Source organism: Tachypleus tridentatus, chromosome 1 (assembly GCF_004210375.1).
Source record: "Tachypleus tridentatus isolate NWPU-2018 chromosome 1, ASM421037v1, whole genome shotgun sequence".
NCBI classification, from domain to species: domain Eukaryota; kingdom Metazoa; phylum Arthropoda; class Merostomata; order Xiphosura; family Limulidae; genus Tachypleus; species Tachypleus tridentatus.
The window spans coordinates 169,210,660-169,230,806 of record NC_134825.1 but is presented as its reverse complement, the minus strand read 5'-3'; the positions used below and the strand labels follow the sequence as shown (position 1 = coordinate 169,230,806).

Sequence of the window (20,147 nt, the reverse complement as noted above, 5' to 3'; positions counted from 1 at the left end):
TGTAAAACGGGATCTAGAGTTTTAAGATTTCGGAGATTTGCAATCAGGAGGCAGATGTGGTAAATGTGAAAAAAATATTCGTTTTTCATATGTTTCATTTTATATTGTTAAAGAAAATCAGCTTTTACGTTCTGTAGAGCATGACATGGCCAGGTGGGTTAAAACATTCGACTCGTAGTCTGAGGGTCGCTGGTTCGCATCTGCGTCGCGCCAAATATGCTCCACCCTCCTAGCCTTGGGGGCGTAATAGTGAATTCCACTATTCGTTCGTAAAAGAGTAGCTCAAGAGTTGGCGGTGGGTAGTGATAATTAGCTGCCTTCCTTCTAGTCTTTTACTGCAAAATTAGGGACGGCTAGCACATATAGCCCTCGAATAGCTTTGTGCTAAATTCCAAAAGAAAAAGTATATTGTTCATAATTATTAAATAACAATAGATTGACTGTATCGTAATCCACAAGATGCAAGATTAATTTTCTCTGCGTACAATTGTTTTGTATTAGAATAGACAATTAATAGGTTCCATGGTGTAATGGTTAGCACTCTGGACTTTGAATCCAGCGATCCGAGTTCAAATCTCGGTGGAACCTACCGTTATTTAACGTATGTCTTCAAAATTTTGTATGTTTTTTTTTTCTTCTCCAAGCAATAATACATAAGGAAGAGATTTAGGAGAATAAACTCAAATCCGGTATTTAAAATTACAACTGGTGAAAACCCATTATAGAAAAGCATGAAAGATACCTACCAGTCTTACATAGGATTGTAATTGCTTTCGCTTTGTATGTTTCTTGTGTTTCCTACAAGCATTTTAAGTAGGGTTTTTCAAGCGTTTTACAGTATATGTTACGAAGAATCTCTTGAACACAATATTGAAACAGTTCATAAGTACGAAAAGATATTTTTCATTTTATTTTGGTGTGTTTTTCATTTCTGTAAACGCCATTAAATTGAATAGAGCCAAATTTGAGAAGAGAAATTTGTTAAGCAGCAAAAGGTTTTTAACACTTAACGTAATTTTCGAGACACGTTTACACAACACAATCATTTAATTCTACTAAACTCATCTTTACCGCCAGCTTCTAAAAGATCCGAAGTGGTAAAAAGAAATACACAAGTGAAAATATACGAATATACGTAGAAAGCTCGTGAAGAAGTCCATTTTAAATTCGTATATCAACTGATAATACATTTTCTCCATCTAGTGAACCGAGTAGCGAATCTGCTCGTTTGTACGTTACTGAAAACCAACCATCGTCTTCCCAGAGTTGCACCAATTCCGTGAGCTGTTCATCTCCACCTGAATTTACTGAATCGATGCTTGAAGTGCATATCGAAGAACCAGAAAATGAAGGTTTTATTTTGTTCATGTTTGGAGATAGAAGTACAACAACAAATGGAATTGATAGTTTGCAAAGTTTAGATGGAAACAGTTCTGGACAGACTCATTATGTAAATTACCATCCAGATTTTTCAGATATTTTGAGAGAAAGTTGTAATTTTTGGCAGCCCTTTGGCTATAGTTATATATCGATGTCACCTGGGACTCAACACAATCAATCAGCAGCTACAAATTCATTTAGGTATTCTTCTTTTTGTACATGCGATCTTTGTATGGCCTTTCAACTTAATACAAATGCCTTGTTTTTGTCCAATGGTATGTCTGAAATGACCAACCCTAGGAGGATATACTCAATCCCTGATCCTCAATTAACACCGCCATCATTTTATAAGCGAGCGGAAGGGGACAATTACCAGTGGAATACCTCCTTGCGAACTCCTGATAACCAAGCAGCTGACCCATTTTCTAGATTTCCGTTTTCACCATTATCTTCTCCAACTGGATCAGAACCGCCAGTGATGACCACAACTCCAGCTTATGGTATTAGGCCTCTGCCGTCGTTAGCTTCTGTATTTCTTTTACCTTCTAGTCTTGCAACAATGCCATGTGATCAAGAGTATTGTATCCATACTCGTAAACAGCAGTTTGAAAAAAATGTCTCAGATCACGAGTTTTCATTCCTGGACTACGCTGGACAACAGAAGGAGAATCATCGGGACAATGGAGTACAGTCTCACATTGACATTAATAGTATTGCAGATAAAATTAATGAGCAAAAAAAATATTAACACTTATGGTCTGCATTTGTCTGCCCATTCTCTAAGGAACGTAGGAAAAGCAAATGAAACTGTTTTGGAAAATTGTGATATAGGTGGTAGTTCTAACATAGAAGGAAAATTCCTACGATCCAGTGGGCTCGAATCTCAGTCTCGACAAGCTCAACCCTTTAATGCTAATAATTCAGAAGAAGAAAGTCTAAACCATTGTTGTAATGAAGCAGCCAAAAATCTTCAGTATACATCTTCCCCCTCTATTATCAATCTATCTAGTAATATAGGCAGTTCACACCATATGAATACCTGTGAAACGTTGAGTGAGACCTCTCTAACTGAAAAACCAAAGTCTAGATCTGAAGAGCTTCTGTTGGGTAACCATGAACCTCACAAAACAACAATTACTAACTCTCTACCAGAGATAGCTTGTTTTCTTCGCCCAGTTGTACCACAAGCAATTAACAGTTTTGATGCACCTCGACAAAAGAGAGCCAAAACAGTCAAAGAGCTTTTGCAGGAAAGATATCAGTTAATTTTACCTCAGCAGGTCCATTCGTGGAACCACTTGGCCAAACACAATTTATCAAATGCTGCTCAAGGAAGCTGCCTTGGTCATGCAGGAGTGGCTGGTGGTCCAGAAGGGTGTTCTCAGTCCACTGTAGCTTCTTTCGGCTCGTGGAACTCTTCTCTACAGCAGACATCCTCTCAAATTTTATCGGCACGTCTTAGACCTTTTCAGATTGTTAAAAAACCCGAATCTGATGACCACACTAGAACCACATCAGACCTTAAGACCCCAGGTTGTTGGTCCAGAGAGAATTATTCGACAAAAATTCGCTCAGCCACAAATTCTGTTGATAAGCTCTGCATCTGATGTGCAAAAAATGACTCAGAAAAGGTTTAGTTCACAAGAAGCAACATTCCATCCATATTCTATGAGCCATACATCTGTAGGACTTCGTCAGTCTTTGCCTTCTCAAACGAATATCACACAGACACAAGCCAACAGAAATCACACTCCTGTTAATATTGCTGTTGGACTCAACCCAGTTACTTCTCCAAGGTCATCAGGTAACAACTCGGCTCAATCTGAGATGTTGGAAAAGCAGAGTACGCAAGTGAACTCCATCCAATCAGAAGAACAGGAAAAGCAAACAGTAAAAGAAGATTTCAATTCCACCGCCAAAACGGACTTTCCTAAGCCTTTCCCATCAGAGCGTGAAGTTCAAAATGTCCAAGAACCGGTGGCGACTACAACATTTCAAGAAGCCTTATCTGTTGCCACTAGTACATCAGATGACAAGTATCGGAAGGAAAACATCCAGGAGAGTGATTCTGGTAACTTGTTTATTTCTACGAGATTGTTTTTAGAATGAAGGCAAATTTTAGTCTTGAAATCAGCGACGTAATTTAAGAAGTATATATAGCTTGATATGCAGTAATTCTGATCATGTCGTACAGTAACTGTAGTCCCAAAGTTTCGATAATATTTTCAACTGGAAATATTATACAACTTGTACAGTATAATAACGTATATAATTGGAAGATTACAAACTCCAGTTACAGATATACATTAAGAACTTGTGGCACTTCATTACCTAACGATTTACCTACGCCCGGCATGACCAGGTGGTTAAGGCGCTCGACCCGATTTGCGAGGGTCGCTGGTTCGGAACCCCGTCACACCACACATGCTCGCCCATTCAGCCTTGGGAGCGTTATGTGACGGTCAATCCCACTATTCGTTGGTAAAAAGAGTAGTCCAAGAGTTGGCGGTGTGTGGTGATGACCAGTTGCCTTCCCTCTAGTCTTACATTGCTAAATTAGGGACGGCTAGCGCAGATAGCCCTTGTGTAGTTTTGCGCGAAATTCAAAAACAGACAGACAAACAACTTACCATTTGTGATCCTGTATTTGGAATAGTTACTAACTCTAATTACAAATATTAAGATTACACACCTAGTAGGGCATTATGTGGTGTTCCTTTTCTGCTAACAGTATTTGAATATAACTATTCATAGGTAATAAATATTACTATATTTAGTCGTACACTACAAAATAACCAGTTTTAGTGAGAAACAATAATTATCTATGGCAAAGCTACACGAGGGCTATCTCCGCTAGCCGTCCCTAATTTAGGAGTGATAGGATAGAGGGAAAAGTGGTTAGGCAACACTGCCTGTAATAAACCTTTGTACTTCTTTCTAAAAGTAGGATTGATCGTCACATTAATAACTTCACGGCTAAAAGGGACGATCATGTTCGGTGACAGGATTCTAACTCGGAATCCACAGTTTTCTCTGGCTACTAGTCCATGCTAGGTCTGGAGGATTCTAACTCGGAACCCACAGTTTTCTCTGACTACTAGTCCATGCTAGGTCTGGCAGACTCTTAGCTCATCACTATTATTTCCTGTAACTGTGCTTATCATATTTAGTTTTACGTATCGCGTAACGCGAACCCAAGACCCGTATCATTTAAATGATTTGTACAAAATCAGTGTAATTTCATCAGTGTAGCTGGGATATTTATTTACACAGTGAACACTTGTGACTGTTAGTGACACTTGTAACATATCACATATACAGTGATAAGTAGTGTTTACTTACACACACATTATATGATAGATACTTTGTAAACACGAATTTGACCAACTTTATATAATACGCATGAACATGTATATCTCGTGACACAAATTTCCACATCTAGAATAACAATTATCCCCTCAATCATCCATGTCGTATGACGTTTGTCCACGTTAATTCTATGTTTGCCATATTAACTATCAGTTTTATAACTTGCAACTTGACGGTGTCTTCAGTCATACATGATTTGACTGACCAAGGCGCTTTATTAAGACCTGTACACTGTTGTGTAAAACACATTATTTGTATCAGGTCATCCCTTAAGTAATGTCCAGTTGTAGGTTCAGAAAAATGTTAGTTAATTGTGTATGATCCGTTATTATTAATTACTTCCTGCCAACGATCCACAAGCTTCTGAATGTCACTTCTATAAAATTCTTGGGGTTTTGAGGTAAAAAAATGTATAGAGGGTAGTTTTGACATCTTCATGTGTTCCAAGCTCTTTTCCATCAAGATAGTTCTGCAAACTTCGGAATAGATGATAATCAGATGGGACAAGATCTGGAGAATAAGGAGGATGTGGAAGTTTTTCCTAGTGTAGTTTTTTTTTAGTGTAACATCCAAGCGCTCTAACTGTTCACAATAGAATCTGATGTAATCGTTACATTGAGTGGCAGCAACTCAAAGTACATCTGACCAACGGTAAGTTACCAAACGCTTAACAAGACCTTTCTAGGGTGGAGGTCCAGTTTGACCTGTGCTTTAGCCAGTTTACCTCCACTGATCTTTTGTCTACGGCGCTTAACATTTTTCTATGATATCCACTTTTCATCTCCAATCACTACCCTGTTCAAAAAAGGTGAGTTACGTTCACAGTGCAGAGAAGTGTAAATGTCCACTCGTGCTCTAAGGTTGGCTTCTGTCAAATCATGGGGGATATATTTTCCAAGTTTCGACACCTTTCCAAGGTGGTGTAGATGAATGACGGTGAACTGTTGAATGCGCTGAATTAAGTTTGTTTTAGTTTTTCAACTGTTACAGCATAATTTTCATCAACTGCAACTAACAGCAAGTCGTCATTAAACTCAACAGGATGACCAAAAACGTGGCGCATTACTTAAGCTGTAGTCACCTGTTCTGAACTTCTGAAACCACGTTTGACATTTTTTTTTTATTGAGAGACTCCGCACCATAAACACCTCGAATGTTTCGTGTAGTTTCTGCTGTACTATTACCTTTTTCAAACTCATAAATCATTATATGCTTAATACAGTGGAGCGCCGTTAAGCCGCGGTATTTGGGGGGTCAACCTGCTTAACCGCGGCTTAAATCTTTGTGACTGAAAAGCCGAAGTCATCAACAGCTCCGCCGAGGAGCCTCATCCGGGCCATTGCGTGATCATTATAATATTAATGTATAGACTATTCAGATATAATTGACAAGTGCCGTTTTAACACAAACGACCAATGCATTGCGATGGTTCGCTTTTCCCTGTAAAATTTCGTCTTCCCGTGTTACTTGCGGGCCGCCATTTTAAATCTCGTGGTAACGATATTGCGCAGTTGCATAAATTATTAAATTTTTAATACCGAATTTATTAACTGGCAGTTAAACAATAAGAAAAAACACATTTGTCATGTCAGTGTCAACGACAAGAAGAGTGTGAGAAACATTAAAAAGCCAGGTAGTAGATTTAATACATCAAAAATTTTGGGACAAGACTTGATACAGCGGCTTAAGCGATTTCGCGGTTTACTGGTCCGCGGCTTAATGGCGCTCCACTGTATGCTCCTCAGACATATCCATCTTCATAAGGGTTTATTTGATTAGAGATCTGAAAAAGTGGAGTTGAGTTAGTTTCTTTTATTTATCTGAACATTTTTATGCACGTCCTACTACATATTCTAATCATTAAAGCTCTCTACAAAGACAAATGATGATGCACTTTCTGTATTAAATTTTCGGACATTACTTATCGGATGACCTGATATATGCAAACTAGGTATATTATTTATATACATATTTGGAGTTGTGCTCATGATTGACTTGCGCACAAGACAATGGGTGAGAGCAACGTTCTAGAAGTTTTCTAAAAGGGTGTGATAGTAGGCACACACTTGACAGAAATGTTTAAACCCAAGACTTATTTGATTAGTTGTTCAAATACGTTTTTCATATGAGGACATTGACCCATGGCGTTCAACAGTATAGATACGTATTTGTTCCAAAGCTAAAATTCGTGCCTTGCATGCTTTTATTAACGCGGAAGAGGCGGTTTTCTGCTAACTTTAGGCACCATCTTGACTAGTATATCACATTTCAGCTAAATTTTAACCAGATGAGTTAAAGGGTTTTTATTCTGTATATCCCCGCTCCAGAGGATAACGAAAGACGAGTTGGTTGAATATATAGTTTCCATTGGTTACAAACAAACTTCTCAATAACATTCAGTTTCTGAACTTTACTCATACAGTCACGGTACTTGGTGATCATACATACGTTACCAGTATTTGATTTTGAATTACTTTATTAGATGAATCAGTTTAAATACGTTTAATTGAAAACGATAATTCTATTTTTTTTCCCATTTGGTTTATGCCTGTGGTTTGCTACTTTGATTTGATTAGAGAAAAACAAACCTGCAAGTGCGTTTAACACTTTTGGTAAACGAATTTTACTCTTTGACGTTTCGGTCTTAGGCCTACTTCAAATGTAATTTAACGGACATTTGTGGCTTTCCATTTTTAAGCAAGCACTGTCTTCGTTAAGTAAGAGTCTGATTCCGTTATTTTCAAATTTTTATAACGTGAAACAGTTGTATGTAATTTTGTAATATAATTTTAAAAACATGGAGCCTTCAGTAACGAATCTCTAATTTGCTTGACATATTTTCTTAGTAGTCTTATAAAACGTCTTAAAACATGTATCTGTAATACCTATTATGCAGATGGAGGTCAGATCGACAGCTCAACAGAACACGCTAAGCTACCGCCGTTTCGGAAGGGAAGAGTAGACGCACGAGAGCACAAACCTAAGCATTACGAAATAGAAAGTTTAGAAATTGGACAGTTTGTGGTAAGTGTACAATATATATCTGCTAAAGTTTCTTGTAATTAAAAACAAATACTTTGCGTAGTAGTAGTGCAAAATTATGTTTTATCTGATCCAGAGCCTTTATAAGAATTCGTGATTACTAATATTGTGAAGCCTTCCGTTATTATACCGGCTGCTCTTTGATGCAATGCTTTTGAGTGTGCGCTGTGAGAGCAAACGTATTGATTCGTAAAATGTTTTTCTCTTACTTTAATGAGCAGTTTCATTCCTAGTCTTTGTTTACACGTTTAAGTGCAGAATTTTAGCCAGGGTGTAGGTTGGGATGGATTTCAAATTAAGTTTTTGAGTGTTTCAGCTATTAGTGACGAGGGCTCGGGGGAGGCACGCAGAGGTTCTCGAAAGAACCAAGGATGCGAGTTGGCTCATTAGGACTTTTTATCGATGCAAATTAGAATATATTTTTATATTTCATTTTTTTACAATAGTTTGGCAATGCTGGGGACACTAAATACAGTAATTCTTTTAAATAGAAAATAATAAATACAAATAATAATAATAATAATAATAATAATAAAATTACGAAATTAAGACACAAGACTAAAATTTAAATTTTGCCACTTAACTTTTTTTACAACTGGTTCATATCTTTCATTTATAATTCTGTACAATGTCATTATTTTTTAATTGGAATATTAATTAGTTTCTAAAATAATTTTTGTTTTATTATGTTAATATAATTATACAGTGCGTTTTATTCTTTTGAACTTGCATATTTTAGATTTTAAATATTATTATGAAACATTTGTTACATGAGTAGTTAATTTTGAAGATATTTTAATATTTATTTAACAGGTGGAACAATTTAGTAAAAGTTGGTTTGTTGGAAATTTTTAACATAATTCAGAACTTTCCACGTTGCTTAATATAATTACACCTGTTGTGAGGACATCCTGTGCTTGCACTCAGTTGACTCTGGCCCAAATGGACTAGCTGTTTGATCTTGGGAGGGCCTCCCCAAGACCACCTGTCTACAGAAATTCAAGGCCACAATGGTGTGTTGGAGTTGGACCCTTCAACCATGAGAATCATATCCACAATATTCTGGGCATGTATTTTTAGCATAATATTTAAATTCCTATGGAGCTAATTTAAAGTAAAAGGAAATTATGGTTTACATTAAGATACTGAGGATTAACTTCATTTGGTTTTCACTTTTCACTAATGTTTATGAATATAAAACCATAATTTACTTGTACTTTAAATTAGCTGTAAACGAATTTAAATGTGATGCTGAAAATACATCCCCCAGAATATTGTGAATATGATTCTGCTAACAGAAAACTAAAATTATGAAATATGGCGATTAAATCCACAGAAAAAAAAATGTATAAATAAGCCATAAGGCTTAAGTATTGAACTAATTCTGTTTTTTCAAATGCTAGTCAATAAATACATGCATTAGTGTGCAGACTTGTATTACTTATTGTAATATGGAATACTTAAATATTTACACTTAACAGCATCAACAGATTTTCGTCGGAGAATGCGTTCTCTCAAAAGTCCAAAGTTGTATCTGAATCCACCTCCTTTTCATAGTGGATTTGAATGTTTGCAAGAATGGATTAAGGTTGAGTGTGTAGTCTGCTCAGAGTGTTGATGGATCCCTCACACAACGTGACAGGAACGGTGTATGCAATCTTCATTAGTGCATATATGTTGTGGAAAGTGGTCTTCTTGCAGTGTTTGATGGCCATGCTGCATCACGAGGGTCTTTGCTGTTACTGCAAGAAGGAAACACCCGCTTCCATTTTCACCTGACCAACTCCTGCTCAGTGAACTTTGGAGGTGGTGACCACTGATCAAATGTTAGTTATTTCATCTTCTAAAACAGAGGGGACCAGACCCAAAATACTGATACATGTGTGGGCTAATCTTTCAAAGAAATTAATAATGAAATGCATTTATGGAGTTTGTGCAACAATGATATATGAAGTTCAGTGTTATAGAATACATCATTTATTCTATCCTTACAGATCGAGAGATAACTGCAGTGAGTATTGGTGCCAAAGGATTATATTTGTATTTATAATTTATACACAAAAGTATTACAAGTTTATATAACTTAAGTCTAACAATATTACATCTTGTGATGAATAGTTAATTTAATAGGGTACTACTTGTTTAAAGGTATCAATTTGTTTGATAGACCTGAGCATCTTTCCTCAAAATTGGTAGTGATGTAGTCCTCGGATGTTAGTGCAAAATTAATGAGGTAGTGATATTTGATAGATGACAAAACAGTTCGTTTTGTGTCGTTGTCGTCCACACTAGATTCTCGGATGACTAGGCTTAACATTGACACTTCGCCATACAAATGGTAGGCTCATACACGTGGTTGAAGATCTCATCAAAGTTCTCGCTGTCTTCCAGTATAAGTGGCTTTTATTTCATCAACTTGAATAGCAAAGACCTTTTAGCATGGACAAGGATATGTGATCGCGTTAAGTAACAGTATAGTTTTCATTACTTTCATTCCCTCTATTCATGTCAACATTAAAAACTATTAGCTTTATTTGTGTAAATACATTCACACACACACACACACACACACCCTTAGTATATCTATATCAGTGTGTACATATATATATTGATATCTGAAAAACACTACTGATTTCAAGCATCGACTTTGCAGGTCTTAGGCATACATGATGCCAGTGGAAGATTCCTGCAGTCCGACAGTGATTCCTCCAATATGAGACAGATTGTACACAATAAGGGAGGTAGCTGCAAAGTCATAGATGCCATAGAAGCTGAAAGTCCATGTGCTTCCACTTTTGTTTTTAAATACAACTTCGTTTGCGTGTAGTTAGCCGTCATTGTGTAGACTGTAAACTGTAACATTTAGGTGCTACACCAATGAACTCTACACACATCAGTAACTGGCTTCTTGGTTGGCCCTCTGCAGGTGTAATACTTTCTAATAGTTCGGCTTGCTTTGATCACTTGAAGAAATGGTAAAATTGAATTTTTTTTCTTTTGCATGGCAATGCATTGATAATATTGAGCTTATGGTTCGGGCAGTGAACATAAGCTACTAGTTTGTACACTGTTCTTGCCTATGTTTGAACATCGTTAATTACACTTGACGTATTCGAAGTGCTGTTATAGTTATGACCAGGGCAGTTTTTAATGTTTAATGTGTAAAATCCCATGCCTTACACACTCGTCAGTGAGTCTGAGCTGTCTCACAGAACTAACAAAATATCCTTGTCTTTCTCATCAGCAAAGTGGATGCACAGGGCTGTTAACTCTGTTTTGAATGACAAAGCTTCATCTCTGAGTATGGACAAAAAAGGTGCTTCCTTTATTTCAGTTAAAACCAACTTTTATGTTAGTTGTATACTAATGTTAACAATCAATTCATTTTGTATTGATGGTAATAAGAATGTTCCATTATTCCATTTTGGATTTTCCAGATGAGAGCAAAGAATTAGATCGAACGGGACAATAGTCTTCATCAGTATGAAGAAGATATCAATTGCTATTTGCTGTGAGCTGCTCTTTGCAACTTAAGTCGATCACAATACAGCACTGGCAATGTAATGAACTTTAAATATGACAATTCGTATTTGTTGTCTGATTTCTTGTTTAGCATCAAAGTAATATCTTGCCTTGTCATCTAATTAGTAACGTGCGTGATTGGGTTAACGATATTCCCACTGTCCCTATCTACTATTTAGCGAAACCAATGGCATTTTGATAATGCTTGTGTATAAAGTATTTCTATCCGTTACTCATCACTTAGATCCTGATCAGGAGTAATAAAACTGAAATGCGAGTTTGTTGGTACTTTAATTTCTATGAGTCTATTGGGCCAGTCTCAACTTACATTTGTATGTAAGAGTTCATGTTTTAGGGTATTATCCATAAATTAAATTGTACTCTTGCATAACTGTGCAGTGTCACTTTGACGAAAACCTGCTGATCCATCAGTGCACTGTATTTATACAGATTGCTACTCACTGGTAATTCTATGTTTGTTTCCATCTGTAATATTCAATCCTTTACCGTGTTTCTACTTACTGGTAATTCTATGTTTGTTTCCATCTTTAATATTCTATCCTTTACTGTGTTTTCTACTCACTGGTAATTCTGTTTCTATCTGTAATATTCTGTTCTTTACTGTGTTTCTACTCACTGGTAATTCTGCTATGTTTGTTTCCATCTGTAATATTCTATCCTTTACTGTGTTTCTACTTACTGGTAATTCTGCTATGTTTGTTTCCATCTGTAATATTCTATCCTTTACTGTATTTCTACTCACTGGTAATTCTGCTATGTTTGTTTCCATCTGTAATATTCTATCCTTTACTGTGTTTCTACTCACTGGTAATTCTGCTATATCTGTTTCCATCTGTAATATTCCATCCTTTATTGTGTTTCTACTTGCTGGTAATTCTGCTATGTTTGTTTCCATCTGTAATATTCTATCCTTTACTGTGTTTCTACTTATTGGTAATTCCTTAACGTGCTGAATGATTTTTTCTTTTTCTGGAAAACTGTTGAAAAGGAAAGGAGTACATTCTATCCATGATTATTTAACATACTCACCATCAATAAGTAGTTTTCCATGTTGAGCAGTAATCTTTGAAATCTTAAAACTAGGAACAACCAAGTTTAAACTACCTGAAACAAATTTCTTGAAAACATTTGACTCCATGTTGTTGTTGCTGACTTTTTGAGAAATATACTTTTTGTTTTGCTCACTCTTATGACAAAGCTTTTTATAAACAGTTTCATAATACCGCTTTACAGAGGAAGTCCTCCTACCACTGTTTCATAATATAAGATGTATAGTGTTTCATCACCCTTTTTGATCAAATGTTTCAGTCCACGATTACTGAAAAACTGCTGCTGCTGCTGCTCCTTCCATTTAAGTCCCCCCAGTGCCACAGCGGTATGTCTGCGGACTCATACCGCTAAAATCCTGGTTTCGATACCCGAGGTCGGCAAAGCACAGAGATCCCAAACAGTAGCCTTGTGGTGAATTCAAATCAAAACGAAAAACCCTCCAGCTGAACATTTTTGTTTCTTTGCTTGTTGAGCTGGCATTCTGACAAGCTGAAAAGGGTAAATACAATTTAAAATATCTCGACAATTACTTAAATACAATAACTTAACTTACCCTAACATAACAGGTGAAAGCTATGTCATTGATATAAAAATAAATTATAACTATCTGATCAATAATATGCACATGCTACGCCAAATAACATAATTTTAACATAATTATTTATTACTGCAAAAAAATAAATTTATATTTACTCTTATTATCACTAAATATCCATTATTCATTTGCAAACAACAGAAGAAAAATATAAGCAGAGTGAAGCCAATACCAATGGTTTACTTCTATTTTCACTCAAGTACTGTTGCGTACATTGGACCTGCGAGGAATTCAAAACGTGTTGACGTCGCATGTTTCCGCAACAGCAAAGCTTGCGCCAAGAGAGGGTGAGACGTCTTCTGTGAACATTTCTCACTGCTTTTGGGTTGGAAAACAATCATTCATTGCTGCATGTGGCAATAATGATAATCGTTATATATGTATAATTTATTTATTATGGGTTAGAGTTTGAAAAATTAAAAGGTGGCACTGCATGCTGCGTGCTAGCAAACTTTTTTCGCGTGCCACAGGTTCGCCATCATTAGTGTAATGTTTTGTTGGTGTTATTACAGCAGTGTTATAATTTTATGTTGTAGTCGGGCCTGATTTAGGTGTATGCTTTGCTAACTTGCTACAAATAAAATTTTTGTTTACGGCATCTTTGTGTCTGAGTGTGTTATATTTACAATGATGCGTTAGTTTCTATTGGATGACAACATGAACCACACGTACAACGGGAATAGCATGTTTCTACAGTTTAATTCGTGATATATATACACACACACATACACACAATGATTGAAGCTGGTAAGAACATTCACTGTTGAGAACTTCAATAGCTTGTCTTGTTTTACTTTCAGGTCCATAAACCGGAAGGAAAGAATTACAACAAACTAAAGGTGATTTTCAGTAAAAGGTACGTTTTGTTAATTCCAGTCTTCGAAATCCGCTAGAATAAATATAAACGGTAGAGAAATATTTTGAATCAAACCATTCCATGATAAAGTTTATATAATTGAGAATCACTCAGTTGTTTGGAGACTACCGTGTTTCTCCGAAAATAAGACAGGGCTTATATTAATTTTCACTCCAAAATATGACACTAGGGCTTATTTTCGGGGGGATGACTTATTTTGATATATTAAAAAAATGAAGTTACAAAGTAAAAGTATTTTACTAACCATTTAAAATAAACTATTATTAAACTATTAAACTAACTGATTAATACTTAAACAAACTAATTAACTAACTATTAAACTAATTAATAAATTATTATTTTTATTTCTTCCCTCTTCCTTCCACTCTTAACTGAGGCTTATTTTAAGGGTAGGGCTTATATTAAAACTATCCCCAAAAATCACACTAGGTCTTATTTTATGGGTAGGTCTTATTATCGGAGAAACACGGTATTGTGGTGTTAAAATATGTTATAACATTAGCTAAAAACTAGTATTGTTGTGTTTTATGTTCTGTACGGTGAAGTTAGCTTAAGCCTTTAGTATTGACGTATCATTATTATAATGCATGCTCTACAGGACGCCATAAACCCTGTTTTCCGGACCCGTGCTTCCAGAACGTTTTCAGCCATTAGGCCATGTGACAAGCTTGGTGGCACCCTCATGACTAGGATAGGCACACATTATTGTTATGCTGTGTGTATCGAAGAAACAAAATTTAAAAATTTGAAACATAATAAATTTACATTATTAAATATAAATTACTTGGTGATTGCAAACATGCTACGACACAGTATGGGTTGGGCCCGGTATGGTCAAACGTGTTAAGGCGTGCGACTCGTAGTCTGAGGGTCGCGGGTTCGCATCCCCGTCGCACCAAACCGTGGGGGGCATTATAATGTGACGGTCAATTCCACTATTCGTTTGTAAAAGAGTAGCCCAACAGTTGGCGGTGGGTGGTGATGACTAGCTGCCTTCTCTCTAGTCTTACACTGCTAAATTAGGGATGGCTAGCACAGATAGCCCTCGAGTAGCTTTGTGGGAAATTCACAACAAACAGTTTGGGGGAGACACTGTGTCTAGCAAAACGACCATTATTTTTTTTCTACATTGTTGGAAGTAACCGTACATGTTGCAGGTGATGCTATATCTGTTTATGTGGTATACGTGACGTCAATATAAATATTTTTGTACTCTTCACGGTAGTGTATGATTTTGTATTTCATAAAAATTATATATAACGTTATTGTGCAGTTTACGATCGCAGACTACTATACAGTTAGTGTTGATTTTTAGCCAATCATCTTCTTATTCGTGATGTTGGACTTTTTTAGGAAGTTCGTGTACGAGTTCGAATCACCAGGACACTTAAGAACTAAGAAAATGACGTGCATCGTCGTGCCATTTATGACAGTGACGGCCATGAGGTGTGAAGGTGATGTAGTTAAGCTCTTGGTCGATCGAGAGCCGGCCATGTTTCTTGGAGTTCGCCACCAGAGGGTCGGAATTATTGCGTCGGCTAACCTATACGATACCTCCAAACTGGTAGACGTTACAGATGGAGAAATTAAATCGTGTCCACTGCATAAGGTTGGTGAAGTTATTCTACTTGTATTATTCTCTAGTTTCTACATTTTTTCTAAGTTTTTCACAATTTTCAACTTTGTGGTTTAAGAAAAACGAGATTTTGAGTGATGTATCAGTTATATGGTTAGTAATATTAACCTTTAGTGATGTGCATTTAAAAATAACTAACATTAGGATTTGATTGTCGTCAACTTGAACGAGTTATATACGTACTGAGAAATGTACAGTAACAAGCATACGATGGATTTAGAGAAAATATGCCATATAAACAGTGTATTTCGTAGAGTTAAGCAGGTTATAAAGTTGGTTGATGTTCATTTGTATGAAGTTTAACTTTATTCCAGATAACACTACGTCATTACCAAGCTGCAAAAATGAAGATGTATCTGTGGCACTTCGACACTCGATTCAAATATCTTACAGAACTGCCGCTAGAGGGACGTTCCTTCTTGGGAGAGCTCCCTCTGCCTGAACCAGATACAGAACCCATAGCAAAACGACGGTGTGCTAAAAGTGAGTGTTTTCATCTGTCTAATCAGACAGGAAAGAATGAAAAAACTAAGTTATAAAAAGAAAAGCAAGAAAGATAAAATTATTTGGACATTTTTTAGATCCTTCTTTCACCAAGGTACTCGGTATCAGTTTTACTTTGTAGCTTGTTTCTTTGTTGTTCCTTTTATCCTCGTAGATGGCTCTGAGTTTCTGAAATTTACTAACTTTTAGCCCATAGCTCTGTCATCTCTTGACCAGTTTGAGTTTTAATTACAGTTTGGACTTGGGAGGTCAAACCCTTTTGATGTATTTGACCACATATTGCTGCTGCAGTATTTCATCAGAATGTTAAAGATTCAGTGTTGGATGCAACTACATGATATTGCTGTTTCAGGCTGTGGTTTTGAATGTCAGTTTTATATTTTTCAAAAATGCAGGCAATGCGCAGCTGAAGAATCTAAGTTATAAAAGTCTGTTACTGAAGTGCATTGGTGTTTGCAACAGTCGATGGTCACACCAAGCAGTGGCAACTACTTTGAATGTTCATCTCTGACATACAGATTTCTTTCTTTGGTTATTACATTAAAATCTTTGATCTAATCTCGTGCAGAACTCTGATATCGAACTGTCAAAACTTCAACAGACTGCTTCACAGAGTCCCAAAGACTAAGTCACAAAAGGCATTGTGGGGAAGACAGACTGAAGTTCATGACGTCGTTTTAGACTTTCCAAAACTGCCTGAAAATAACCTTTGTTTCTTTACTTTGAACATTTACCCACTTAGAGATGCTGATTCTTATACTTCTGGCAATGTTTCCCGAGATGATTTTTATGGTATGTGGATTAGAAAAGTTAATGGTACTCTGACACTGGAACATGTAGTCAAGATATGGACCCAGCGAAGACTATTTCATATGGATAAGAATTATGCAAATTATAATCGATCCACTTCAGTATGGTACTGTTAATGCATGGTTGATGCACTCGTGGCATCTGTTGTGTTTTTCTAGATTCGCATTCATGCACTTCTACACAAGATACACATTACAGATAATGCTTCACATGACGTGGACTGAGTAAATTTACTGACATGAATAACCTTGTGAAATTTGATAATTTTTGTTTTATTTCTTCCAACCAGTATTATGACAGTACTTATTGATTTAATGTTGCACTTGATGCATTGAACAAAATACATTAATCCAGTTGTAGGTATGTTATACCATCTTATACTAGTTTTATCCCTTATTACAAACTGTTTTTGAAAAATTAATGTTTTAGTGCTGTCTTTATGTTGCAGGATTGAATCCCGAGTTGTAACAATTCCTCATGCTTACTTCTTGAGCTACTTAGGGACACATTCAGCACTGGAATTTAGATAACAGTCATGTAGCAATATTTGCTGTTTTAGAGTAAATGTTACAGGAACATAGATCAGAAACGTTATTTTCTGAAGAAATTCTTGTTTTGAATATTTTTCATCGAATAGATTGTTGACTTTTTAATAAATTTATTTAAGCAGTAACTTAATGTTTTGTTTACTGTTATACTTCAAATATTTATGTTGTATTATTTATTTAGAACCTCTGGAAGACAGTAGGAACAAAACTCTATTGGAAATGCTCCAAGCTCCTCCAGATGTCAAGTCATTGTATTCTCCAACCACGTGTTCCTGTCGTATAAGTTGTCGAACGGGTCGTTGTTCCTGTGCCAAAATGATCAGAAAGTGTTCGATGCTTTCTTGCATGTGTGGAGATTGTGATAATCCACTCAATGTCCTGGAATCTATGGAGATTGATCTGGAAAAAGTCATTAGTGACCCTTGTCTTCTTTACAACGTCTACAAGGTACGCAATTATTCAAACTGCCCCCTTGTTGCATACTTTCATTTTTTATATATTTTTTGAAAGAATATGTAGAAACCAGTAAGTAGTTCTGAAAAGGTGGAAATTTTATGGTATTTGGTTAATAAAAGTTTTAAATGACCAAAAGAAATGGACTACTCACGATTTACGAGTAATAAATGTTTTTAGTGACTAGAAGTTTATGTAGTGCACCCTAATATGGCACTATTATTTGATCATGCACTTTTTATTTACTGATTAAACATCAAGCCTTCTCATGGTTGGGTGTTATGTCAACTGATTGAAATGCTAATATGATGGTAACCAACATTTAACATAACTATACATGTGTGTGTAATATGATCATAATTAGATAAAGTAACATTCATATCCTTCTAACCACTGGTCGACCAACAGGCGGCTATCGAGAAGACAGACTGACTGGAAATTAAATAAAGTTTGTAACATCCATATCATTCTAACTGCTGGTCAAGACCAACATTGTAACTGGGGGGGGGGCTATTGTGAAAACAAACTGACCACACTATCATCCACCACAGAGAGGACGAACCCTAGATTCCTGGGTTTTTTAAATAACTATAAAGTCATGAATATTAAGACAACTCTTGGTAAACACTGGATATTTAAAAGTCAAGATTAAATTTGAATTTTCTTGTAAGAATGCATAGTATGTATGATGATAACATCGATTTAGATGAAGTGTGTGTGTGTGTGTAGAACTTAAGAGTCAATCATTGCAATGAACCTAATGTGGTATCAACAGTTTTTTTTTTATTGAGTGTAGAAATTGTTATATTCAAGATTTTTTTTACGAGTCCTATTTATTTTGGTTTGTGACGTGAGATTTGTGTTCGCTGTTTTGTTAATTTGTTTCTTTTTTCCCTCAGGTCACAAATTTGAGGCGTTACCTGCTAGGAACGGTTGTCCTGCCTTGCTGTGGATACATAGCCACCTTATTGGACGTTGTCCCTGGGTTAAGGGACTGCCCAAATGGGAACTGTCGGAAGAAGTTACAGTTCTCTTGGTGTCGAGGCTACGTGTGTGAAGAGTCTGTAAACCCACGTAACCACTGCAACACGTGCATGAAATGTTGTGTAATGGACGAGAAACATTGTATGGTATGTCATAATTTTGTTGTCTTTACTATCGTACAGTATGTTGGTTTCTTAAAGAAGAGAGTTTTGTGCTTGTGGATGAGACACGAAAGCTTACCTAACACCTTAGATCAACATACTTTAGGTTATCAGTTTTTCTTTATAACTTCATATATAGTTTTGTTTGAGCACAAAGCTGCAAACATGAGTGACATTCTGTGTTGTTCCCATCTGCAAGAATTGAACCCCAAATTATAACATTGTAAGTTTTAAGTTCTGAACCACTGAGAGACAGACTTGTTACACACTCAAAACTACGAATGCTAGCATCATAAGCATATCCGTGTGTGTGCCAAGGGAAAGAGCCTTCCACTAATACTGCGGTAAGTCTACAACCCTTAAATCAGGGGTTCGATTCCCCTTGGTGGGCTCAGAAGAATAGCCCGATGTGGCTTTGTTATAAGAGAAACACGCCAAGGGAGAAATTTGATTATAAAGTATGTTATTCTAAGTTTTATTTTTTTTACAAGGCTATTAAAGAAACAGTCGTATCAATAAATATTGAAACTAAAAATTCATCGTAAACCTAGAATAATTGTACTATATCGAATAATCTAGCTGTGAAATCTAAATCGAATTGTACCTTTTAAATTTATTTTTACGTGAATATTAATAATTGATTATAAGTCACATCAGTAAGAGAGAGAAAGAACTAGTGACAACTGTAATAAATGAAAAAAATCAGGTGTGAAAACAGATTTTATACTGAGATGGCATTTCGCTGTTATTTTCTAAGTGACTGGTGGTAGTTTAACAAAAACTAATTGATCCAAAAAATAACCATCTGGAAATATAGTAAATTAATAGAGGTGAATGAAGAGATGTCTTTTAACACATCTAAACCAACGTACGTTATGTTTAAGCATGTTGGAGCCGTGGATGCGTTATAAGAGTGATGGTTGAATACCATTGTTTGGTTAAATAGGAGTAGCCTAAGAGTTTACGGCGGGTGTTGTTGACTAGCTGCCTTCCTCCTACTCTATCAGCTTGAAACTTTGGGAAAGTTGTGTGTAGCTAGTGTGAAAATTCTAAAAGATGCTTTGGTAAATCATAAATAATATTGTTGTTTGTTGTTATGATCGCAAAACTACACAGTAGGCTATGTGCGCTCTGTCCACTGCAGGGAATCGAATCCGGTATTTTTAGTGTTTTACGTCCGTAAACGTGCCAGGGA

General features: G+C 36.1%; 1 protein-coding gene and 1 non-coding gene across 2 annotated transcripts; both read left to right on the top strand.

Annotated features, from left to right (window-relative positions):
• The first annotated feature begins 516 nt into the window (after positions 1-516).
• Positions 517-588, top strand: TRNAQ-UUG (transfer RNA glutamine (anticodon UUG)). Its single transcript has one exon. It is a non-coding gene; the product is annotated as a tRNA-Gln (tRNA).
• Positions 589-2,997: 2,409 nt separating this feature from the next.
• LOC143233532 (uncharacterized) lies at positions 2,998-19,171 on the top strand. Its single transcript, XM_076469851.1, has 7 exons — positions 2,998-3,451; positions 7,646-7,773; positions 13,780-13,835; positions 15,210-15,465; positions 15,807-15,975; positions 17,536-17,801; positions 18,707-19,171. The coding sequence occupies exons 1-7, from the start codon at positions 2,998-3,000 to the stop codon at positions 19,169-19,171; spliced, it is 1,794 nt and encodes a 597-aa protein (XP_076325966.1).
• Positions 19,172-20,147: the final 976 nt, after the last annotated feature.